At 38.0% G+C, this 26,210-nt stretch overlaps 2 protein-coding genes and 1 long non-coding RNA gene across 5 annotated transcripts; 2 read left to right on the top strand and 1 right to left on the bottom strand.

The window, feature by feature from the left end:
• Positions 1–420: 420 nt before the first annotated feature.
• LOC144633677 (3-phosphoinositide-dependent protein kinase 1-like) lies at positions 421–19,166 on the bottom strand. Of its 3 annotated transcripts, none has more exons than XM_078492532.1 (17): positions 18,958–19,166; positions 16,727–16,841; positions 15,726–15,768; positions 15,483–15,620; positions 14,180–14,232; positions 13,273–13,364; positions 11,885–11,988; positions 10,616–10,688; positions 9,599–9,667; positions 7,817–7,913; positions 6,400–6,478; positions 5,414–5,514; positions 4,194–4,357; positions 3,528–3,585; positions 2,909–3,006; positions 2,180–2,234; positions 421–1,448 (listed from the first exon to the last, which is right to left on the bottom strand). In XM_078492532.1, exons 1-17 carry the CDS (start codon positions 18,993–18,995, stop codon positions 1,341–1,343), a joined length of 1,485 nt encoding a protein of 494 aa, XP_078348658.1. In that variant the 5' UTR covers positions 18,996–19,166; the 3' UTR covers positions 421–1,340. The 3 variants fall into 3 exon arrangements, with proteins under 3 accessions (XP_078348658.1, XP_078348659.1, XP_078348657.1); XM_078492533.1 differs by having other exon boundaries at positions 16,727–16,852; positions 18,965–19,166; XM_078492531.1 differs by having other exon boundaries at positions 16,727–16,855; positions 18,969–19,166.
• On the top strand, positions 14,211–17,015 carry LOC144633712 (uncharacterized). The gene is made up of 3 exons (XR_013567092.1): positions 14,211–14,591; positions 15,744–15,811; positions 16,793–17,015. It is a non-coding gene; the product is annotated as an uncharacterized LOC144633712 (long non-coding RNA).
• Positions 19,161–25,504, top strand: LOC144633699 (SUMO-conjugating enzyme UBC9-A). The gene is made up of 7 exons (XM_078492560.1): positions 19,161–19,355; positions 19,466–19,529; positions 19,690–19,709; positions 20,019–20,091; positions 23,269–23,378; positions 24,086–24,165; positions 24,965–25,504. The coding sequence occupies exons 1-7, from the start codon at positions 19,290–19,292 to the stop codon at positions 25,026–25,028; spliced, it is 477 nt and encodes a 158-aa protein (XP_078348686.1). The 5' UTR covers positions 19,161–19,289; the 3' UTR covers positions 25,029–25,504.
• The last annotated feature ends 706 nt before the right edge of the window (positions 25,505–26,210 follow it).

The raw sequence follows: 26,210 nt of genomic DNA, 5'->3' as shown, positions 1-26,210 counted from the left end.
AGCCCCCACTTCCAAAAAAAATTTCGCTGAGATCACATTGACCCGAAATGTTTCTTCTAACCATTAATTGTATGAAATCAGCGGTGTAATATTCCAGTTCTTCAAAATGTCAATTTTCCGAGCCAAAATAAAATTCCCTGACTTTTCCCTGACCTTCAGGAATTTTATTTTTCCCTGACCTGTGGCAATCCTGAGTGAACGTAAAAAAAAAAGTTTTTATTCGTGAAAAGGCCAAATACTTTTTTAGGGGTATGGTGGAACCTCTATAAACAGTTCAAGGTCATAATTTTCGGAAGTGATATATATTTTATTAATTTTCTCCGCAATTAAGATTATATAAATAGATCACCATATAACGAGAATGGGGAATTTGATCAACCATCAGATAAACGGACGATTACAATCTCATGGGTTCAGAGGCTTTATTACTTATTCAGACTTTATTAGCATTTACCGTTTACCTTTTCTTATCTCATCAATCTTATACAGCTCACCATGAACGGAACTTGACACGGGAAGAATGAATTATGCATTTACATTTTACAGTGGTCACGACGAACAAAATTAGTAAAATATTATTTTAACAATTCTTTTACAAGGCATTTACTCAAGCAGCAGTCTTCTTCGTAGGCGTTACTTAGGGTGTCACGCAGTCAGCGTTAAGTGGCGTTGCTCTTTGGGTTGTCACAAAAAAGTGTTGCCGTTGTTTGTGTCACGCAACACTTCTCCGTTGAGGAAAAGAGTTGCGTGACGACCATAATGAACACTGCGAAGGAAACTAAACGAACGACAAAATTCTATGAAATGATTGCGTCATCCATTCGGTTTTGGATTACTGCTTTAAGTATAAGGAGGAGGAGAGCATTTATTTATAAGCTTTACATCATATTTTAAGAACGGTATGGGATGTATTAACATGTATTAAAGAAACTGGTTGTTGAAGATTGATACATGTGATTTTAAAGGACTTATGGGAAGAAACATTACTTGAATGAGTTTATATCGCGTGTTGAAAATGTCGGTTTGATAAACAGTTTTCCGATGACTGTCGTAAATCTTAATAACACAGCTTTTCGCTGTGGCTGCGAGTAGTGCGTTGAACCAATCAGGAGACGACGCAAAAACCAGTGAAATGTAAAGTAAGCGTTGGAAAACACCTGACCTTTGCCAAGCGCGGGAAAACGTGTAATCATGCATGCTGATTGGTCACAACATCTTCGCGCGATCTGATTGGTTACAGAACGTTGTACTAGAGATTTTTAAGACAATAACAGATTTTGACAGTCACTGGAAAACAGCTCTAAATGGAGGCACAAAACGTTTGTCCATGATGCACTCGTCTAGAGATGTGTTGAATCTCCGAAGTAAGCGCGGTGGACTTCTTCGATCTTCTTGACCCACTCCATGGCGTATCCTGTGTGATCCTCCAAGTAATAAATACGTTTTGGCTGAAAAAAAAAAGACGCGAATATTGTTATATCGGGCGAATTTTGTTAGTCCAGTCACATCTTTAAACAGCCAAGGGCAAACACTTAACCTCCTAACACATAATGAACGTTGGTATGATCATGTAACAAATCTTCCAAAAAAAAAACTGGATTAGCGCGAAGAGCAAAAAAAAAATGGCAAGGGATTTGAATTGGGTTCTCTCGCCTTCTCCCCAGAGTAAAATTCCTGGGTTATTTCCCAGCAGTTAAAATTAGAGTAAATTCTATATATTCCAGTTTCTAGAAACAGTGCTGCGTGCATTCAAAATTGTACGCCTAATTCTCCCCCACACCTCTCCTCTTATTTTTTGCTCGAATACAATCTTCATTTGGCTTCAAAAGTATGACCATTCAATGTTCAAGCAAGCAACCGTCTACAATATCCTACCGGTATACGTTGGATCAATAGTGATCTAATCGGTTTGACAAATAGGAAACTGAATTTAAAAGCAAAGACTGATACAACGTAGAATGATTAAATTAGTTATGTACTATATTTCGGCTGGCCAAACCAGCCTTCTTCAGGTACAAAGGAGTTTACATTGGCTGTGTTTAACATTATCTGTTCCTCGAAGATCACGACCGTTCGCTTCTCGTAACAGAAGATGTCCGCGGACAAATATTAGTGCCTATTTTCGTGCAAAATGAAGGCTACTGTTTATTGATATTAATGACAACTCCCCCTGACTTACCGTGTGAATGAAGAAAACTTCGAAATTCTTGGCTTCTGGTCTGAGGTCCTTTGTCCTAAAACAGAAGAAAATTTATTCAATTTCAGCTGCACGAGGACAAAAAAGAGGATTTTTCCAATCCACTGGATCTTCGGGAATCCAGAGGCTGTTAATCAGGGTGAGACAAAGTAAACCAAACGGCAAAATCGGCGCGACGAAAGTTTCCGCTCTTGTGAACGGAGGGTCACGAGTGCCTCAAAATTGCCAACCTTCATCCACACAACAACCCTGCCAATTTTAATTTTGTGTTACGTTTCGGCTCTAGTCTGCGTGCGATAAATAACTTCGAACTTTTCATGAGTCATGACATTCAAAAACCTCACGGCTTCAATTCAGTTTCAATTTCTAAAGACTTAACACTATAGAATGACGAACAACATCTCACTTGACTCTGCAAACGACTTTCCCGCACTAAAGTTGTCGAAATTTCAGTCATCAACAACAGCTCTTTACAGGAAGTACCCTCGCCAGGACGATCATACCAAACAAGTTTTTTTGCCCAACCGGTATCTGGGAGGCCATGGGTTCGATTCTAGTCGGGGACTCAAAATTTTTTCTTTGTCCCATGCTCGTGTCATGATGAACATCTCATCTTTATTATTTAAGTTTTTTTTTCTTTTACAGTACGTGAAGTTCTTGCAGTTAATAAATTAGTAAGCGTAATATTTCCAAACATGGACCACACTTTACCAAGGAATCTGTCCTTTGAGTTCCATTGCAGCTGCGTCAACATAGTATAGGCGCGGACCTTCTGTAAGAATCAGTGTTCTTTTGCGTGGAAATAGACCCTGTTAAAATACAAGTGCAGTGGTCAAGTTAATTAGAAGGGAAACAGTTTCCCTTCTAATCATTCCCGACCTAGTAAAAACATTAAAAAAAAACAAGAGATACAATGTTCAATTGATCCGTACTATCTATCGTTTCTGATTAACGGTCCTTCAAGGATTGTGTAGCGTTTAACGGTGTTTCACGGTCCGTTAATTTGCCTTAGAAAGGATGCAAGAAAGTTGAAGATTCGACTTCGTGGAGGGGGAATTGTTTCTCGACTGAATCTCTCTAGTTTGAAGACCAGAAAATAGAAAAATATATAAAAATAAAACTTAAGGTAAAAGCTGTTAAAATTGATGCTAAACGTTTTCGATCTGTTCGATGATGATCGAACAGATCGAAAACGTTTAGCATCAATTTTAACAGCTTTTACCTTAAGTTTTATTTTTAACCTTTTATCGGCGAAATGTATATAGAAAAATATATATTTCCCCAGACCATTTTTTTTATTCCGTTAGGGACAAGATAAAACGGAACTCACCTTTCTCTTGTCTACTACACCAGTCTTAATAATAAGATGATTTTCAACAAATTGATGCCTGTAGAGAAAAACAATAGTAACAATCAGTATTTCAGTAGGGATCACTTTAAAGTGGCTCTATATAGTTTTATTACCGCGCGCGCGTATTGTTGAAGCAAGTTTCTGGAGTCTGCACGGGCGAGCTGACGCGCCACATCGTAAATGATTTCCCTTGTGATATGGACCCTTCCGCGGCAGCCTAATGAACTTGTCTTCTTGACTTCTAAATTGAATCTCGTTGTCAGTCTTTCTTAATGGCATAAACCCTAAATATTGGATTTCGTAACCACTTAGGTGTGAAATATAACGTGTCTCTTTACCAAAATATCGAAATATAAAGTTGTTATCACTCTAAGCAATTTTTAGATCAGACTTAACTCGAAGAAGCAAGCACTCCAGTTTCGACTGCCAAACTAGGGCATTGCATGATACCATAAGCCACAAAAGCCATGAGTAGAACTCATTATTACCTTATTATTATGCGTGCAAAGGACTACAGCTGCATATCCTTCTGCACACATTACGTGCCTATAATGTTTGAGTGTAATGGGAGGAGGGGAGACAAATACGGCGACACGTCTGAAGATCACATCAGTACGCTCAGAGTCCCAAAAGTAACAATCTTACCACAGCGATTCTTTCTCCTGCTTCACTAATCTCTCCTCTCTCTCGCTTTGTGTGAGATTAAGAACGTTCCCAGGTTCACTCGATTCAGGCGCTTCATCGGACAAGCCAAACCTTGCTAACAGTTGATCATCAAATTCATCACTGTCGCTGTCATGAAGACTGACCTAAAATTTCGAAAAAACCCAGCAAATCACAACCAAGTTAAAGACGATAATGAACTACCTATGCTATGGATTGCGTGACTTGTTATGAGAGCTACGGGCGTTACAAGAGTCATGCAATAGACTGAAAACGAAACCAGGGTTCAACATCTTCAATCGTTCATTTAGGGCTTAGTACCCGGCTTAGTAGGAAGACAGGTGACTTGAACATGATCACGGTTGCGTGATTCGTTACGAAAACCACACGTTTTACATTTTATGGCTGTAACGCCATAAAATGCAAAACGAGCTTAAAGGAAGGAAGAAAGGAAGGAAGTCTAATGATCAGCACCGTTTTCTGGGAAATTTTCGCCGAAGCACCATCAGAGTTTACGATTTATATCGTAAAATGACACATCAGAATACCGTTGTGTCCTTTTATTTGGCGAATCCCTGCCAAAAAACACCGGTTCATAAAATTCTCGAAAGCAGTACAGTACTGAGTAGACAAAACAGGAATCACATACAGGAATCATTCATTTTTTCAACTTTCGAAGTGTTCTCGTTTACTCGTTCACGTTTGGTTTTTGCTCTTTCACACCATTGTTTAGAGCGGTTTTCACTTGAGTGTCGAAAGTTAATTGCGTTTGCTTTGGTTTTGCATTACTACGCTTAGTGATTGGCTTAAAAATTTCGCGCCACTTTCTCAGCCAATCAGAATTAAAACCAAAACCAATCGTGACTCGCTCGTGCACGTTTTCCCGCGCTTCGTGGCAGCTACATGTATTTGCTTTGAGTTTTGATTGGTTAACTGGATTGTCTGTGCCCTTTGTGATTGGCTAGAGTAATTACTTTGGTTTTGGTTTTACGACACTCAATTGAAAATTGCTCTAAGTGAATAACAAAACTCGTAACATCACGAATGCTTTAAGGTTTGATTGACGAAACGTGGAACTTGTCCCCCTGAATGGACTGGATAAAAAAAAACAGAAAGTTCTTAGCCTAACTCAATGCCTAAGTCAGTTGATGTTGCACTAGCTATATAATTATTATTTAAAGTTACAAATGTCGTCGAGTTACCTGGTATTTACTGTGCAGTCCTTCCTGGTCGCTGTATGTTGACGGTAGATATGGCAGTAGATCAGGAGGTTTCTGATTTGGCAAATCTTCCCAATCGATTCCTAAAAGAGGAAAATAAGCCATTCATGACAGTTAGTTTAACCAGCTTAAGTGGACGTTGAGTCTTGTGTGGAAGTCGAGTTTTGCTTCGACGTCCAGCTTACTGTGCACACTGAGTTTCGTTCGGACGTCGAGCATAGTGTTGACGTTGAGTTTAATGTAGACATCGAGCTTTGTGTGGACGTTGTGTCAACGTCCAGTTCTATAGGCACATCAAGTTTTTCGTGGATATTGAGTTTTGTGGGGACTTAAAGTTTTGTGTGGACATTGAGTTTTGTGTCAAGGTCCAGTCTTGTGTGGATATTGAAATTCTGGCTGATGACTTTTGTGTGGACATCGAGTTTTCTGCAGTTTGGTCTTCTGTCGATTTAATTCTTCGGAGGAGGCAACCCGACTTAATACATATATCCGTTCGTCCGTCAACAGCATAGATGCCAAGTTTTTTGGTTGGTATGGAGTGAGAAATTGAATTGCCCCAAAGGGGCGATAGTGAGACCCAGGGGGTCGTACTTCAAGGGGGGGTCTGGGGGTATACTCCCCCAGAAATTTTTTAAAAATGTAAGTCGCAGAGAAGCAATTTCCTTCATTCTAGGCAAGCGTTTGTTGTTTTTAAGCTCTTCCCTACTCCCTACTACTTTTTCCTTCAGTTGTAGTATTTAAAAAAAAGCGCGATATTTTGTCTGAATGGCGTGGTTGCGTGAGATTGGGTCAAAAAGAGTGAGTCTCACGTCAAAAGCTAGCCTGCGTTGCAGACGAAACCGGGGTTTTGTTCGTCTGCAACGCAAGCTAGTCAAAAGCGTGAGACTTGGCATCTATGCAACAGGAAAGGAAAACAGAATGTGATTCATTCTGATATAAATACTAATTAATAGTACAACTACATATACCTTCATAGAACTCGTGACTTTTCAGGGATGAAAATCCTCCACACTCATCACAGCCAAGTCTTTTTGTTGGATCCAGCACCTGCGTTCAATTGAGATTGTTTGATTATTCTTCGTGAAACACAATAAACGTGAATAAATACATGAACTCATTTGACATTAAGTCCTGAAGCTATTACAGAAGAACTTTGCAACACGATTTTTGTTTTTCACTTAAATAAGCTACGTCAGGGGGAATTCACAGATTTTTGGTCTGAACTGTTTTGAAATTAGTGGTAGGCAACTTAAACCATGAAAAAAAAACATTACCTTTGAACATCTAAAGGAAGATATAACCTTAATTTGCGGATAGAAATCAAGCTACGGCTATAAATATCGATTTTTTTTTGGAGGCGCACGGGAACAACTTAAAAAATAAAGCCTAAATTTTTCAAGTTGCATCCATTTCCATCCGAGTTATCCGCAGCCAAAGACCCTCGTTTACAGTTCCAGTGCTCTAATTAGCAATTTCTAATAAAAATGGACTATAAATTTTTAGGTTTCATGCGACAAAATTATAAATTTTGGCTGTTCCAAAATTCTGGTAAAATTCGTGACAAAGCGCCCTTAATTCCGACGACAAATATTATTTTATTAAACTTTTTCAATTCTTCTGGTAGATTTACAATCATGGTCGGGTAGCAGCTCTCGTGAAGTTCTTTTTTTTTTTTCAAATAGCGACGAAACTACCGGGAATAAGAGGGAAAACCAGTGCCAAATTGCGTGCGCACACGACAGTAACAAAGACAGATGAGTTTGCTGGAAATTTCGCCCCAAATGTCCTGGGCAGGTGACAATTTTTAACCATCTGGTTTCCGTTCATTGCAAAAGTCGCGACAATTTTTCAAGTTTTTCAAAACCTTCCTTACGTTACCGTTGCAGGTTACGTCATTTGTGTGGTCTATACTCTTATTGAGCAGAGCTCTCTGCTGATGTGCGCGCGAGAATTATGCCAGTTATCATAAAACTCGTTTATATTAGAGCAGTTTTCACTTGAGTGTCGAAAGTTAATTGCGTTTGCTTTGGTTTTGCATTGCTACGCTTAGTGATTGGTTTAAAACTCTCGCGCCACTTTCTAAGCCAATCAGAAGTAAAACCAAAACCAATCGTGACTCGCGCGCGCACGATTTCCCGCGCTTCGTGCCGGCTACATGTATTTGCTTTGAGTTTGATTGGTTCACTGAATTGTCTGTGTTTTTTGTGATTGGCTAGAGTAATTACATTGGTTTTGGTTTTGGTTTTACGACACTCAATTGAAAACTGCTCTATTGTTAGTTTACTTGGTCCAACATCCAGACTGACCGACATTTAGTTCAACTGTAATGAGATTCAAAAAATGTCAAAGTAGTACAGTTACAAAAACAAAAATAAAAATACTTACCAATAAACTTTGGACAAGATCCTTCGGAACTTCTGGAAATCCACTAGGAAATTCGTACTCTAGGGCGATTATCTTTTTAAATATCTGATATTCATTACTGTTGAAAAAAAAAATAGATTAAATCAAAGACACTGAACACCGGGTAAGTGTGTCAGCCAAAGCTGTCAGAAGTCACGTCAAGCTTCTGCCTGACTCAACCAACAAAAAGTCATCTTATCAGAGTAAAACCATTGAGGGTAAAGATTCTGATCTGACCAGCGTCTTGGCAGAGTGTCTGCTGAGGGATACAACCTTGACTTTTACAGAGCCAGACTTCAACACAACACTTGTCTGTCAAGTTGGTTGGCGCGATGATGATAAGTAAGTAAGTAAGTAAAAACTTGATTTCCGTGTCTATGTATTTAGTCCTTATGGGCTAATTGGGGACACGAATTAAAAATACCTAAGAACTATTTAAATAAGATTTAAATAGCATCGAACTCGAAAAAAAAATCCGAGTTCCATATGGGATTTGAACCCACGACCCTCCGTGTTCTAAGACGGATGCTCTACCACTGAGCTACTGGGACTCTGTGGTGAGCAAGGGTGAAATATGGGCTTTTTGACTGGAACTGCATCACGCGGTCACACAGCCAAATAATGACTGGCACATATGACTCATAACTGTATCACACAGTCACATACTCACTTAAGATTTATTAATACTTAAAAGATACTTACCCTAAAATCATTTAAAATACTTAACTAAAAACCAATTTTTACAACAATTTCTATGCACTACAGAGCTTACAGCATTTACTGTTATTTTCTACATAGTCTGATAGATTCAGTTTTCTGATTTTTGTTGTAAAGGTAGCTACTGTTGGCGAGTTTTTCAGATCTTTGCTTGGTTTTGACGCAATGCTACAATGTTTCCCGTAGCGTTAAGTATCAAAACGCGGTAAGACAAATAACTTTCTAAGCGAGTGTTTGGCGCCAGGGGGTGGACTCGCATATGAAAGTGACGGGGATGCTCGTCGTCTCGCTTAGGAGTGTAAATTTCGGGTCTTTGGTCTCGTTTAGGGTGTTCCGGGGAAAACGTCAATATTTTTAACCATAATGGTCTCGTTTAGGGTTACACACGAAAAAATATACAAATATATATTATATTCTTAGTTTTTTGGTATCTTTTAGGGGTCAAGAAAAGCTTGAGCCACACCCAGATTGGTCTCTTCTAGGGGTTCTTTTCGAAATTTCCGACGAGCATCCCCGTCCCTTTAATATGGGAGTCCCTCCCCGGGTGTGGTGTCTTTGCGGACAAAAAGGGCAGAGACGTTGTCTGGTGCAAGCCCGTTCTTAACCTTATGCATAAGCATTGTAGCTGTATCTTGTTTCAAGTAGAGGTAGGCTTTGGAAGAATAACTTGTGTACAGACTTACACTGGGTGACTGAAAAGGGCTACCAAGTGTCTGTAAACCATTTCAATGCTACAGTCTACAGTAGTACTTGTGTGTCCCACAATGACAGGGTCTACCTTGCAAATCGCATGTAAATTGATTTCCATTCTCACCACAATTCAACACAAGTGCACACAAGTCCTGCGATCACGCGTTCAATTTTTCCGTAACAAAAAAACAAATAAAAAAATAAGAACGCCTGACTGCAGGTTACAAAAGTCCTGACCACACAAAGTCTCAAGTTGACTTTGGTGAGCCAGGGCTTTATACAGCCAGGTTGCAGCCAGATATTTATTATTTTGCCGTGTGTTAATTATGTTAAACAAAAGAAGACAATATAAATTACCTGGCTCTAAATGGTGGCAGTCCGGAAAGGAGTTGATAAATAATACAACCTAGTGCCCACAGGTCAGAGCTACAAGAAACAATTATTATCATGATAACATTTAATTCACATGCTCCAAACAACTGTAGACATCAGAACTTTAGTCCAACATTGGCACTGGTGAGCCAAGCGAGCATTTATTATTTATGCCAGGGGGTGGGCTGGCAAGAGTTGAGGGGGGTCATGAAAAGTCCAGGATGTTCTGAGGGGGGGGGGGGGGTCACCTTCAAATGTTGCAGACAATGAGGTGGGCTATCTGTTTTCATATTAACACTTCTATTAAATTATGATCGTGTGTATTACAGTATTAATGTCAATACAAAAAACAGTCTTGATTTCGTAAAAATGAGGTCGCAATGTTGTGTCCAGATCATGTTTGGCAGGAAATAACTGGCACCAGGGGAGTTTCCTCTGTATTGTTTTCACTCTCCAAGGACACTGAGCTACTGTGGTGCACAAGAATGATGTCCTCCTCACTGTCACTTTCTCCTTCACTAGTGTTTTCGTCACTAGTTTGTTACAAAATAAACACTGGTTGTTAGTAGCCTAGTTCCTGTTTGGAGGGGGGGGGGGGGGTCATTATGTTTTTCTTTTGTTTAGAAGGGGGTCAACATGTTTTGGTTACTTTTGTCTATAATAAATCTTGCCAAGTTTATCTTTTCTTCCCCCCACCAATCCCTACCTTGTTTTTTTTTATTTTGTCATTGTGTTTCAGCTGAAATGTTTAACCATACACAAAAAGAAACGGTGAAGTAAAATAAAATGAAGTAAGGTGAAGTAAAAACAGTTATTAAAGACTTTCTGTAACATGCAGATTTCAAATGACATTCAAAAATCACTTGATGTGTTTACGTGTGTTTTGCGTTTGTTGAACACTGCAAGTAGCCCCCAAAACGGCTTGTGGAAAATGCCCTTATTTACCTATTAAACTTTTCTTGGCCAGAAGGAGCATAAAGCCGTGAAACTTGCCCTAATTACCTTTTATTTGCTCTCTTGTCTGTTAAAAGTTCTGGTGAAACATATTGAGCTGTTCCTACAAATGAATTTCTCCCTGCAAAACACAAAACATGAATGTAGATCCACTTTTAGTGTGATCTTGGATTGGGGTTAGATTTACCGTTATGAGTACATTTTTACAGTGAGCTTAGCAAGAGACTTTACTCTCACAGTGCCTCTTGCCACCCTGATAAATGGGTACAATGGACTAGTCCCAGGGGGGTAATCTGGCTTGTAAATGACGGGGATGATCGAATGGAGGCAAAACTCAGGACCCAAAAAAATCCCTAAGTCTTCCGACATTACCCAAAAAAATCCCTGGACCAAAAATAAGCCCCCAAAAAATCCCTTGTCAAATTACCCCTAAATTGCCAGGAGGGGCAATAATATAACACAAAGAAAACCATAAAAAATTGAACGCTCATGTTTGTTTATTCATCATACCATAAATACGCCAAGGCACTTTAGTTCGTTTTTAATACCCAAAGAAATCCTCTATTTAAATTAAGTCACCCAATAAAAGACTTGCCAAATTTTTCAACCCAAAAAAATCCCGGAATCGAAAATTTCAAACCCCAAAAAATCCTTCGATCATCCCTGTCATTTATAAGCCCGAGTACCCCCCCCCCCCCCCTGAGGGACTAGCATCCCATCCAGGGAAGACTAGAAATACTCCTAGTCAATTCATTCTATGGAAACCAAGATGGGTGTTATCTCACCTTGGATTGATGTTATTAATTTATTTATTTCTGATTGTACATGTGAAGTGCCTAATAATTTCCAATTTCCTAATCTGACAGTGTATTCTGAAAAACTCTCTATTTGTTTTGTAATTCAAACCAAATATTTACAACTTAAGATTTTAGTGCTAAGCCCACGGTTTCCTCCAACAATACTTTCAGTGTTTCACTTTAATTTAAAGTTAGTTAAGTCACTGTATAGAGCAAAGAGCTGAGTTAGTGTATGAAGCAGAGTTACTGCATACTGCTGACACACTGCGTTAATAGCAACCCTCCAAGTTAATACCATTTTAGTCGCCATGGCGACTGAAATTTTGTACCTCGCAACTAAATTGGAACTGAAGTCGCCAAACTGGCGACCAAAGTTGAGCAGAAGGATTGAAAGCGTGTGCTTAATTTAGCGACTAAAATTTTCACTGGCAACCAAACTTGAGCAGTTGGTGGCCAAATGGCCACTAAGGAAAAAAATAAACTTGGAGGGTTTAATAGTGAATGGGTATCTTTTTCTCACCTTTGTCGTTAACTTCATTTCCTTTATAAATCTTTGCTGTGCCAAAGTCAGTAATTTTAATGTGCATATCTGCATCCAGTAAAATATTTTCAGGTTTCAGGTCCCTACAAACAAACATCCAATTTTTGTCGAAAAAATGCATACCATCTGTAATATAAGTTTTAATATTAATAAGTTTAAATATTATTATCATTTTTATCACAAATGATGACCTAGAGTTAAAAACATTTTGATTTTAAGAACTTTGATTACTATTAATTCCTTTAAGCCTTTTTATTTATTATTAAGTAATAAATTATTAATAATTAATTTGTTTATTACATTTGTATTAATGTGATCATGTTCCAGAGGGGATACTAGGGATTTCATGTGACGGGGATGATCGAATGGGGGCAAATATCAAGACCCCCAAAAATTCCCTAGGGCTCCCAAAAAAATCCCAAAAATATCCCTGGACCAAAAACTAACCCCCAAAAAATCCCATGCCAAATTTCTGACCCTTACATTTCCAGGAAGGAGGAATGATATAACAAATAAAAATATAACTACTATGCAGCCAACCTTCAGATTGTTTTAAATGCCCCAAAAATACCTTCTCAAATCAAGCCACTCAAAAAAAAAAACTTGACAAATTTTCCTTCCCAAAAAATCCCAGAATGGAACATTTCACACCCAAAAAATCCTTGGATCATCCATGTCACTTGAAATCCTGAGTACCCCCTTAGGGTCATGCAGACAGGTCTCCAGAACAGTATGCTTATAAACTGGCAATGCTTATTGACTGGTCTTATGGCCTGTGTAACACGACTGACTCATGACCTGTAAGCAGTATTTTCCAGTCCTATCAGGTTCAACCAAACCTTGGAAGTCAATAACTAAAGACATTTATTCTAGCCTTGTTTCTAAGTTTATAAGGGATCAAGACAAAAAATGTTGAAGATTATACCCGTAACTTAATATGAGACTAACTGAAATTTAGGCAAGGCTAAACTCGAGACAATATTCACTGGCAAGCAGTTGCTCTCCTGAATTTGGGGTGGTCTCAAGCCCTGGTTTATCAGGGACCGCAGTTAATTTACAGCTCTCTTGTGGAGGTCATGCCATTTAACTCGTGTTGCCTTTTGAGCACGGTTTGCTGATTCGCTTTTCGTTCCCACCCTCCCTTTTGCATAGGTAAGTATCGGTAAGTATTTAGTGTTGCCTTTCCACCGAGTTTCTCTCAGTGTGACGGTGCCTGGTGGCTGCCACTCCTAGGGTTGTCATGGTTACCATTGGCACTTGCTGGCAGCTCCCACACAGACTCAGGCACCATCCCACGCTCATCTATTGGTGATGAGTTTAAACATTATAATTGTGATATTATTGCAGCTGTAGATTTATGATGGTACCTGTGAATTATCCCTAATCCATGAAGATGATCTAAAGCTGACACAACCTCAGCAGAATAAAACCTTGTACAACTGAGATCAAATGAGCCAAGCTGGAGAAAAAGAAAAATGGCATGTGATTATTTTTATTTAACATGCTTGATAGACTTATAAATTAATTTACTATAAAATTAAAAGTACCAGTACTTCAAGGGATAGCTGGGAGCATAACACCCCCAAGGAAAGAGGAGAAGACCAATGAACACTTTGTTTCCTTCACATATAATTGGGTGGCCATGCTTCTCTTCACTAAATTAATTATTTTCTCACCTGTTATGGATAACATACATACATACATACATACATACATACATACATACATACATACATACATACATACATACATACATACATACATACATACATACATACATACATACATACATACATATATATACATACATACATACATACATACATACATACATACATACATACATTAACTTTATTTTTTCTGGGATTTACAGAGTAGCTGGAAGCTAATAATTGTATCAGAGGAAAAAAAAATGTAAAGATAACAACCTAGAAAATTATAAAAACAAAAAACACTTAGCGGAAAAATAAAGTGGTACAATTAAATTAAAGTATTAATAATAATATATAATAAATAAAATCAGTTTATATACAAATTACATAAAATTATAGTCTCGAACAAGGCGCTTAAAATCGTTGAAAGAATTGATTGTTCTGTAAGTATCTGGTAGAGAGTTCCATTGTTGTTGTAATTGTTTTGTGTATTTTAGATGTTAAAGGTGTTTTTATGGTTTTAATAGGGTTTTGAATTTAAATGACTAATTAAAACAACTGCAAAGCACTACAATAAAAGTAATTCATGGGTCAGGGTGCAGGAAACAAATAAAATATTTACCTTGATTATATAGGGTAACAGTTCTCCTTTCTTGGCATAGCTTAAACCAAAATCTGTAGGAACCAAAGCTAAGGAATATAATCTTTTAAACCCCTATACAACCTAACATAACAAATTAATTTTAAAAATATAAACAATTGTAGCTCTTGCTAAAATATATTTCTGACAGGTGTGACTACTTCCTATTAAGTGATATACTGTCAGTAAAGAGGGACCTCTCGTATTAAAGCAGACACACTTGGGATCAGAAAATATTTCCACACAGAAGAGGTGCTGGCCAGAGGCAGATCCAGGATTTTTGAAGAAAAATGGCGGATACCAAGAAGCAGGGAAGCGGGGGTGGCATCGTGATGTAAGTGCTTGCCTCCAATCAATGAGACCAGGATTCTAATCCCAGACCCTGGCATCATATGTGAGTTGAGTTTGTTATTGGTTCTCGTTCTCGCTCTGAGGATTTTTCTCCGGGTTCTCCGATTTCTTCCCTCCACAAAAACTAACACTCCAAATTCCATTTCAATCTTTGATGCACATACACTTTCTAACAAGCTCCTGAGAGCTTTTCCATGTTACATGGGTTAATAAAATTTCATTTTAATTATCTTTACCGAAAATTATATTTTAAGTTTGAATTTTTCTAGGGTATGGTCTTGGGGTATGGTCCCAAAATGTTGCAAATTATTTGAAAAGATTGATTTGGATTTAAGGGAGATGACTATTGAACCCCTTTGCCACTGGGTGCCCATTTATTGGAGGTTAAAAAATAGTATTGCCTGTAAAGGTGTATGACTGTGTATATAGCTGGGACCATACCGGTACATTATCCACTTATGGAAAATGTGTCTGCTTACGGGCCCAGGGGGGAGGGGGGTACTCTGGGATCAAAGTGACAAAAAAAAAAATCCCTGGACCAAAAAAAGCGCCCCAAAAAATCCCTAGTCAAATTACCCCTAAATTGCCAAGGCCGCGCTAAGGCACTTTAGTTTGATTTTAATACCCAAAAAAATCCGCTATTTAAATCAAGTCACCCAAAAAAATACCTGCCAAATTCTCCTACCCAGAAAAATCCCGGAATCGAAAATTTCGACCCCAAAAAAATCCTTCGCACATCCCCGTCACTTGGACCCCGGAGTACCCCCCCTGGGCCTACGGGCATGGGAATTGTCCATCAGATGAACAGTAGGGGTTAGTCCATAGTAGCTTTATTTATGACAGGCCCTGGAGTGAAGCTGCTAGTTATTTTTTAAAATGATTTATGACATAAATTACATGTACTTATAACTATCTGACTGTGTTCTAAGGATACATAGCTTTTCTTTATCTTGGAATGTAAAATACAGTCTAACAAAGAATGGATGGTTCAGTTTGCTCAATACTTCTTTTTCTCTTGACACATACTGAGCTTTCTTTTCTCGTATTATGTGCCTCTTCTCCAGAACTTTCACTGTGAAAGAAGATGGATTCAGATTTAAGGAATTCAGATTCAGAAAGTAACATACTTTGCATAAAAAAATCAACAAAGAAAATTAATGACAAAGTAGCAACTTACTGGCATATTCTTTTCCAGTGCTTATTTCACGAACAACATACACCTGAGGAATGAAGAAAAAAAGATTTTCTGAGTAATAACATCTGGTAGGTGACTGAAAAAAAACCTGAGGTTACTTCCACTTAGGCTGGCATGAAACAGTAATTAATACATCATGGAGAACCAAAATTCATGTGACCAGGGATGTTGCCAAGGGCTGGCTGCAAGCTAATTTCACTGGCTGAGGGAGAACTTAATTCTGGCTGAAGATTCACACAAAAACAAAGACCAGGGTAAATGGTTAGAGCTGTCAAGACCAGAATAGCTAGTTTAATCAAAAAAAATTATTTGAATAAACTGTGTAGCAGACCTTTCTAGGCACAAGAAGTGAAATGAAGCTTTCATGCCTAAAGCCTTCAAGTGCCTCTCTTACTCTCGGAAAGAAATGCTCCCTTTTGCAGTCCCAAGCCTTTATACACCTCCCATGCTCTCAGAAAGGAAAGGACCACTATACATGCAGGCTATTTGAATATTGAACTCTTCAACTGAAGGGTGAACATTTGAGGACAAAAAAGGTGATTGATAAAATTCCAATAATGAACCATCCACAAATATTTGCACAATTAAAATATACATACTGGAATCTATATAGTTTACACCTTATTCAATGGTTTAACATTTAATACACATGGATATTTTGCAAGCTGCCTTAGCATTTATCTGAGTGAGCCCCTTTTTGGGCAAGGAAAAATACAAGCAATGAGCAAAATGTCTTTTTGTATTGTATTACATGTAAAACCATCAAAAAATGGATTTATTACCAGTATTCCACTATTTTTCCACAAAGTTTGGGTCCTATATATTTTCTGTAACTTTGTCTGTTCGTATTTTTGCCCTGTTCTATGTACAGTGTAATAATGTGTCATATTTTAAGCATTCTTTGGACCAAATAACAGGTAAAATGGCACAATGGTGGAATAATAATATGTAATATACACACAAATAGAAACAGGGGAACTTACAGTTGAAAATGAGCCCTCTCCCAGCACCTTTCCAAATTTGAAGTCTTCTGGTCTTTTTTTCTTTAGAGCTTGAGGTGTTGGCGATGTGGGTGACTGAGCAAGAGAAGAAGAAGAGCTTGAACTTGGCTCCTGGAATTATTGCAAGGAATAAACTTTCATTACTTGCCATTTCATGACAGTCTCTTTTAATATAGGAGAGTTTTGTTCATGTATGTGAGGCACATAGTCCTAAGCAATGTCAGAGGCCCTGCCAGGAGAGGTCCCCAAGTCGCTTTTCTGAATTTCCTAGTGTCCGTTATCGCTGTTTTATCTGTCACTTCAGGCCTTTTTGTCACTTGTCAGAATTTGGCATGAAAGGTTATCGTCTGTCACATTACATTTTTCGTTACATGTGCTGTCCCCAATTGAAATTTACCCTGAGAGGGCCTCATATCAGACCTCTCAAGTTCTTTAGTTTCACCTGGGGACCCAATTTTTGATCAAAATCATGCAGTATAATAAGTTGGGGCATATATAATTAATATATGTTCAGGACTTGAAAAACGTTAAATGAATAATTCAAGCTGGAATTTCCAAGCAGCCCTTTAATTTTTGCTTGTCCTGGGCAGTTGCATGTTTGTCTTAGTTTACTTTTTATGATCTTGGTAGAAAACTTGCCCGGACCCTTGCCCATCCAGAGGTGGCAGAACATTTTGGAACATGGGAGGACTAAGACTGTCCCAAAAATACAGTTTTCATATTTGGAGCAACATTTTTCCTTTCTAGCAACTTTCTGATTTCTGCGCAGTTTCTAGACTGAAGATTCCACGAGATTCTTTGATTGTTTTTGAAGACCATACAAATGTTTCCGAGCGTTTTTGGAACTTTTGCGAAGACTTCCAAGAAAGTTTAGACTGTACACAGTCTCCAATTTTTCCGTGAAGTCGCAGAGATCGATCGTTCAGGCTGACGGGCCACCATCTTGGTTCACGAACGAAATCTGGGCCGGGACAGTGAAAAAACCCTGTGGGTAGGATGATGGGGTGTTTATACACTCTCCTCAGTTTTTCTCCTATTTTCCAAAAAATAGGGGACTGTGAACAGGCCAAAGAAAGTTTTGGAGATGTTTAAACTCACTTAAAAGACGGAATATCTTGACAAACCAATTTTACACTGCGCTTGCAATATATTTTCGGCAACAAAACAAGGGGGGACTGATCCCCCCTCTCTGCCTCTGATCCCTCTGATCCCCTCTGCTCCGCCGCCTATGTCATCTGGCAAGTGAGCGTGGAAAGTTACTTGCCCAGCAAGATAATCTACTTCCCTTGGACAGGCAGCACTTCTTTCTGGCCCTTACATTTTGTGCATCTTTTGATTTCAACAGAGATCCGCAGGCCCTTTGTCTTATTTGTTGTTTTTTTTAAATTGTCGATTCCTACAGGTTGAGAGTTCTGACAATACTACGCTTATCAGTTGAGTATGCAACTTGGGAAGTCTCTCGTCCAAGTTTTACCGTTAAAACCCTGCAGTTGTCAGGGGCAACAGAGCTAGTTTCCATTGGAAACATCTCCTACTATTGATTTCAGCAGTCTGTTGCACTTTTCAGCGATTCAAATTTTGCACGAACTTGACTGCTGATGTCAATAGCACAGGATTTTTCCAATGGAAACTAGCTCTGTCGCCCCTGGCAACAGCAGTTTCCCTCGTTGCATACCCAACTGATAAACGTAGCAATTCCTTTTCACATTGGACCTGTTTTGAATAAATCCAGAGTGCCAGAAAAAAAATAATAGAACATTTGAAAACCATTTGGACTTCAAGAAAGAATCAGGACATGTTTCAAGAAAAATAAAAAGGTAGCCAAAGGAATAAAAAGAAAATAGAAAACACAAGTACGTGACAACCGGAAGAATACTCTGGTTAAAAGCAAGGTTGTCAAATAAAATTATTCTTTTCTGTGCTCATAGAACAATCATTCGACTAAATTTCTCTCACTTAAGTTTGTGATCGTTTGTATTAAAAAGCCACAAACATAATTACCATTACTGAGAAATTTAAAGACGAAATCCAGGCGAAAAGTGGGGAAAGCGGCGAAAGTGGAGTATTAGACCGAATTACCGGAACACAAAAGATAAAAAGTTCAAGTGAATTTTGCTATATAAATATTAGACATGATATCGCCTGACAAATGAAGTAAAATTTCTACTAATCAGGGACAAATACCTTACATTATCTAACACTGTCAGAAAAACAACAAACTTACCTCTTTTTTCTCCCCGTTTTCCGCCATCTCGGTGTTTTAAAAAAGGTTAAAAGTAGAGATGAAACATTGTGAAAATACCGAAAACTATTTTACGGGAGGTTTTCTACAAACAGAAACCGCTGACCTGAGCGGTGACCTGGGTTCTAATGTTCGATGCGCGTGCGCTCCAAAACGCGGGAAGTACGTCACGTGGTACACGAAAGAGAAAAGTCTTACTTGACAGAGGATTGCATGACTTGTGTGTGAAAGCGTTCGAAAAGTTTCACGATCATCTTCCTTTGTGCTGAAAACTCGATTCTGAGGCGTTGAATTGGCTTAGTTATGTCTGGTATTGCTTTGGGCCGACTAGCAGAAGAGAGGAAAGCCTGGCGCAAAGAACATCCGTTTGTAAGTTGTGTTATACCCATTTCCCCTCTGTTAAAATGTTTGAATTGATTGATTTTAACTCCAAATGACTTTGAATTGCTTTTCTTATTGAAAACAATTTCTGTTTGTAGGGTTTTGTGGCCAAACCATTGAAAAACGCTGATGGTTCTTTGAACCTTATGAATTGGGAATGTGGTAAGAAACGAGTTTATTCACGTTCGATCCACAGGGCTTAATCTATAACTTAACACATAAAACCATGCTTTGCTTTCGATTGATAATCACACAACGTATTTAAGCTTTATAACTAACCTTCCCGAAAATAATTGCCGTTATTATTATTTTTTGCCTGCAGCTATCCCTGGAAAGAAAGCGGTACGTAGTTAAATTAAATAATAACAATAATAAATTTGGATATTTTCCCATCACGCCGGCCCTTTATAAATGTTGTCATTGTCATTTTGTCAAGTGTTCGTGAAATCAATGGGAATAGTCTCAAACATTGTAAAACGTGGACGCGTTTTTTAACATCTCGATCTTGCATTTTTGACGATAAATTTCAAACGTCACGTGATATTTCAAGTGTAGTGCCATCCGATTTATACAGTACAAGAAATTGTAATGCTTAGATTGCGGAAAAAGTAGATTTGCAAACGAAGCATTTTTTTCGTTCACTGCTTTTAGACTCCGTGGGAAGGAGGTTCTTTTAAGCTGAAGATGATCTTCAAGGATGACTACCCCTCATCTCCACCTAAATGTAAGAATTAATTTATTAAATCTTTTATAAAATTGTATATCTTTTATCATAGTCTGTTTGTTATTTGATATTGGTGAATTATTGTTATTACGTGGAATGATGGGAAAGCTCTTATGATAACATAGAATAATTTATGCAAGATATGCACATTAAATAATTGACAGTTAAGGTAGCACTTGAAAGCTTGTCAATCTCTGTGAAGTGCGCCGTAACAACTAAAATCTTAATTTAAGATGTTTGGTCTTGTTCTGGTCTTGAGGTAAGAGGAAACATCTTAATTTTATGGAGTGTCTTTTCTCTTTATTTGACACTCCTTTTTAAACTGATTTTTACTAACTTTGTATATTTATGTAAATGACATCACTTTTACATATTTTCCTTTCATTATTTATTTTTAGCAAGTCTTCCTGGCAACTTTGCACTTTTATCAGAATTATTATGAAAAGAAAACTTCCTTGTTCTCCTTTGACTTCCTGTTTCTGTCAAAACAGATACACTGTTTATTGCTATAATATAATTTTTAACGTTCGTAACAGCAGAGATTTAGAAAACGATTTTATAATGAAATTAAACGCTAAAATATTGTTAAAATTCATTTTAAAACTTTAAAAACTTTAAAAAAGTAGACGACGTTTCGGCGCTACTCTACGCCATTATCAAGTCAAAACAAGAGATAGTTAAAATAAGAATATATATAACGTGGAACAATAAAAATAGTTGTGTGTCCTATGGGAATAATACGTAAAGTAAAACAATGGAAAAACTAAAAGTTCTAATTAAAAATAGGGAAGTGTCAAGTAAATAATTTGGCGCGGATAGAGTCACTCTGGGTGTTCAGGGAAGGATTAATGTCCCTGATGAACAGCATTTCATATACGAGGCAGTCAAACTTGCTTCTGCATTTCTTTAACACTTTGAAAAGGTGATTAATCTTTGCTCCTTTGCTGCCATGTTGTGCCTCAAGGTGTCTACCGATCGCAGAATAACGGTGCTCACTAATGCGTTGATGTAGGTGTCGGGCAGTAAACCCGACATAATTTGCATCGCACAAATCACATTGAAACAAGTAAACAACGCATTGTGTGTTCACGATCAGGGGGCTTGTTTTCCTTTACGCACAAAATCTGTGACAGTTTTCTGCTGGTAAAGACGAGTTTGACATCGATGTTGATCTTGGATCCCAGAGAATGAATTTCTTTGCGGACGCGATTAGCTGATCGTTGATCGTCTGCGATCGGTAGACACCTTGAGGCACAACATGGCAGCAAAGGAGCAAAGATTAATCACCTTTTCAAAGTGTTAAAGAAATGCAGAAGCAAGTTTGACTGCCTCGTATATGAAATGCTGTTCATTAGGGACATTAATCCTTCCCTGAACACCCAGAGTGACTCTATCCGCGCCAAATTATTTACTTGACACTTCCCTATTTTTAATTAGAACTTTTAGTTTTTCCATTGTTTTACTTTACGTATTATGCCCATAGGACACACAACTATTTTTATTGTTTCACGTTATATATATTCTTATTTTAACTATCACTTCTTTTGACTTGATAATGGCGTAGAGTAGCGCCGAAACGTCGTCTACTTTTTTAAAGTTTTTAAAGTTTTAAAATGAATTTTAACAATAATTTAGCGTTTAATTTCATTATAAAATATAATTTTTACCAATAAAAAATGCTTGTATTCATACTTAATCTATTCCTCGTACCTATTGCCACCCATTTTCTCAAATTCACTGCTGTTAGGCAAAAGTTTGTCCTAATCACCAGCTACAAGTTAAATATTTGATCCAGAAAATATTTTCAACCCATTTGAAAACAAAGTTTTAAAACTTCCTGTGTATGAGGAACAATAGAAACACATGTTGTTGAATACAGAACATAGATTTTCAACTACATACTACATAAACTGTGTTCAAGGCATAACCCTAGTGGTTTGAGTGGAAAAACCGACTGTTTGAAATTATCTTTCTTTGATTACTTCAATTTAGGGGACAAAGTAGCCAACTTTTCTGAGCAAAGTAGCTAACGCTTTTTGTTGGCCATCAGTGCTTATTGAAAGCACTGCTTGGCTAAGACACTTTCAGTACTGGAAATAATTTTTCTTACTTAAAAGGACATGTGTCCTTCCAAACTTTTATTTTGAACGGACATATTAGAAAATTGGTCGGACACAGTCACGTAAGTTCTCGGACATCATGTCCGAACATATTGCAAAATTGGCCGGACATTTCAAATGGCATATTTGATCGGACATTCGACAGTAATTTCCAGCACTGCCTTTTATTCTGATAGGTCTCTCTCTTCACCCAGGTGTATGAATGGGTACCAGGGCAGAAATGCTACATGGTAACTTTCCATGGCTACACGTACAGTAGCATACCTTAATTCCAGGGGGAGTAGCAAAACTCCTAGTTGCCTCATGCCAGGTTAAGGCTGCATTCGAGCCAGTGGCCTATCGGGCCTAAGCTTATCTCGGTTTCCGTAGCATGAAATGATTAGAAGTACATCTACTCCTCTTTGGATGGGATTCTAGTCCTTGCAGGGTTACCGGGTTACTCCCAGCATTAAATTCACTGATATCCATTTAAGCACCTGGGTGGAGGGAGGCACTATGAGAGCAAAGTATCTCACCCAAGACCACAACACAGTGACCCCGGCCAGGCTTGAACTGGGACCAGTTCACCGATCAGTTCCAGTGAACTAATTTTTAGGCCACCATGCCTCCTTTGCTTCATTCTAAAAGTCTGCATTGAGCCTAGTGGCCCATACAGGCCGGAGTTTATCCCGGTTTTTGTAGCATGAAACATCTAGTAGTATTTTTACCCCCCCCCCCCCCCCCCACCTGGTTGGGATGCTAGTCCATCGCAGGATTATCCCCCAGCATTAGTTCCCCTGTACCCATTTATACACCTGGGTGGAGAGAGGCACTATGAGAGTAAAGTGTCTTGCCCAGGAACACAACACACAATGGCCCAGGCCAGGCTCGAACCCCGCACTGCTTGATTCAGAGTCCAGCATGCTAACCATTAGGCCACTGCACCTCCCTTGCTTCATGCTACTGTGTATGTAAAAGCGGACAAGTTTTGGCAATGTAAACTGCTTTGGTCTAGGTGTAGACTTCCATGGACTGTTCTTATCTTTTTTATTTAATTGATTATATTCTGTGTCTACAGGTAAATTTGATCCCCCAATCTTCCACCCTAATGTATATCCATCTGGTACAGTTTGTCTGTCTCTACTGGACGAAGATAAGGACTGGAGACCTGCCGTCACTATAAAACAGGTATAACTAGTTTGTACAATGTACATGTACTGACGCTATGACCAGATCCTTAATTTGTACAGCAAAAGATGACAACTGGTACATTTACCTATAATTCCTAGCACACCAAAACTCTCAAAACGCTCATTAAAACGCACAGAAAAGCTTTAAACCCTGCATCAGCAATGTTGGTAGTACAAGGACAAAATAATTTCGTGGAAAGGTGGCTGTCTTTATGCTCTATTGGCTATGTTAGGTTCACAAGGTATAGTGGTAAAATGTAGAGCTGCCATCTTTTTCTGTATGGTGGATTGTAATTGACATGGATACCCTCATCATACACTGTTTTCTTTCCCTGGAAGAAGTGTGTAACAAGAGAAACACAATGTACATGTATATGCAATTTTCCTTAAGCTTCAAGAGTTGTTTTCTCAACCTTCATTAATTTTTTCCACACATATAGGATTTTTTTTTAATTTTTTCTTTTATATTTTATGTTGGTCCCTGAAGCTGTAGGTACTTCTGTGGCTACAATAATAATAACAGTATTTTTTCAAAACTTTAAAGACCCTTTTTCGAAAAGCAAAAACACTGCAAATTAACTGTCAAGGATGCTGTAGGCTAATTTCCTATCCTGCCCTTAGTGGACTGGTGAAGTGAATTTCATTCTACTGTTCAAGAATCAAACATTATCCATTCCCTACTTAAACACATATCAACTTTTTTAGATTTTATTGGGAATTCAAGACTTACTGAATGATCCAAACATAAAAGATCCTGCTCAAGCAGAAGCATACACAATCTACTGGTAAGTGAAATTCTCTGCAATGTCACTGCACTCCACGGCAGAAAAAACGTTTATGTTTTAATAAGCGGAAAGACAACAGACGCAGTGATGTAGGAAGGACAGAACCAGTTGTGTTTATTGGAAACAAGGAAATGATAAGGCTTACATACAAGCAAGAACATAGTTAGTGGCGAAGCAAACAAATTAACAAGAAAAAAAAATATTATTACAAAGATGCTGTAACCTAAGAAACTAAATGCAAGCAAAATACTAGAGCCTGCAAAATGCTAGAGCCTGCGAGCCTGAAAACTTGTTGTTTCGAGTGACTAGCGCGAGAGGTTACAAGAGTTAAATACCATAATATGACATAGATAAAAATCCCTAGAGGAAGCCGAGGTGATAATTGCAAATGCCAGACATAAACACGTCAATAGGTTATTTTCACATGACGTCCTTTAAAAGGTAAAAAAATCTAAAAGGTAAAAATTGGGACAATTGAGTTTGTTGATGTCTTTGACAAGGCTGCAAATATTTTTTTTCACTTGAAAGGACATATGTCCTACTAAGACACCATCTTGGTCGGACAAAACAAAATTTTGGTCTGACATCACCAAAAACAAAAGGTTGAATTTTATCGGTAAAATGATTTACGATCAAAAAATTTTGTCCGGACATCAAGTCCGATCACACTTGGGCTTTTGTCGGACATGAGCAAATTTTGGTCAGCCAATGACCGACTGTTATTTGCAGCCCTGCTTTGATGCAAGCAAAAAGATTTTGGTGTTAAAACTAAATGTTATTCTGTTGTGATTATTTTCAGCCAAAATAGAGCAGAGTATGAAAAAAGAGTAAGAAGTCAAGCTGCTAAATTTATGGCTACATGATGAATGGAAATCAGTTGATACATTCGCTTAGAGACGTGTAGGTTTAAAAAAACAAGCAGAAGGATTTATTTTATTCTCTTTGTCACGTGAAAGTTTCCGTGAAAGAGGAGCTACAACAAGAATTTGTCCTTACTGCTAATGGCTGTTGTGAAAGCCAGAAACATTTGCTGGAAATCAAGTCTATTCTTTTAGGGAGGCTATAGGTCGTTTTTCATGGTGTACAGTTTAATTAACTTATAGTACCAGGTGGTTGAAAGCTGATGTAACTCTGGGTGGGGTGTATGCTTCACTATTAGAAGCTTCTCTTACTCTGCTCAAGAAGTTTCTGTATTGTTTTCCCTTTCTTCCAAACCAAACTCAAAAATCATGAAGCAGAAAAAATGAGTTGCAAAGTGGCAAAAGAAAAATATGTGTAGTTCTATAAATTATCCATACCCTCCACGGAAGCCCCCCCCCCCCCCCCAGTTAAGCTTCGTACATTTTTGTCCTTTGAGAACCCCACCCCCAGGAAATTCCAATCCCTTCTGTGTGAACCACACAACTCTCCTCTCACTATTTCAAAACTTTTGAGTTTGGTGTTGAAGAGAAACCATTGTGTAAGTAAATTTATGATAAAAAAAAAGAAAAATTAATGTTTTTTGTTCAACGTTTCAGTTGTAATTCTAATTAAATCACCATTTGCTACTAGTGTCTGGTCTGAGATATTTTTAGTCAACCCTCAAAGTTGCTCAAGATGCATGTGTCACATACAGACATAACTAATATATCTGTATTTTTTAGACAGTACATGTACATTTGACACCAATTATAGACTAAGAAGTTCTGTCTGCCTTTTTTTTTATTACTGTGGCTAATTTGCTGTTTGCTTTGCAAAACTATGTGGATATTCCATTGGAAGAATGTTTGGTTATATAAATGACCTTTATACTTGTTGATGGTTAAGAATAAAATATGACTAAAGCAATTAACAATAATAATTACGGTATTCATCAAAGTGAACACAAAACAGTGGATCTATACATGTTGCAGGTTAAATCCGTTTCCAGTGTAATTTAATCTGTTTCAACCTGAAGATAACAATCTATTGGACTTCCTTTTAATTAATTCAAGTTATTTCATATCATTGTAGAAGTGTTATCTTCAGGTTGAAATAGATTATTCATTAACTAGGCTGGAAACGGA

The sequence above is a fragment of the Oculina patagonica genome, chromosome 12 (assembly GCF_052425735.1).
Source record: "Oculina patagonica isolate OP01 chromosome 12, crgOcupat, whole genome shotgun sequence".
In the NCBI taxonomy this organism is placed as follows: Eukaryota; Metazoa; Cnidaria; class Anthozoa; order Scleractinia; family Oculinidae; genus Oculina; species Oculina patagonica.
This window is presented reverse-complemented; position numbering and strand designations above follow the sequence as displayed.

Coding starts and splice junctions, on each gene's coding strand:
- LOC144633699 (XM_078492560.1), top strand. CDS start 19,290: ATGTCTGGTATTGCTTTGGGCCGACTAGCAGAAGAGAGGAAAGCCTGG. Junction 19,710..20,018: donor CTATCCCTGGAAAGAAAGCG/GTACGTAGTTAA, acceptor CACTGCTTTTAG/ACTCCGTGGGAAGGAGGTTC. Junction 24,166..24,964: donor GAAGCATACACAATCTACTG/GTAAGTGAAATT, acceptor GATTATTTTCAG/CCAAAATAGAGCAGAGTATG.
- LOC144633677 (XM_078492531.1), bottom strand. CDS start 18,995: ATGGCGGAAAACGGGGAGAAAAAAGAG. Junction 7,914..9,598: donor CTGCCACCATTTAGAGCCAG/GTAATTTATATT, acceptor TTTTTTCAACAG/TAATGAATATCAGATATTTA. Junction 2,235..2,908: donor CTCAAAGGACAGATTCCTTG/GTAAAGTGTGGT, acceptor CTTCTGTTTTAG/GACAAAGGACCTCAGACCAG.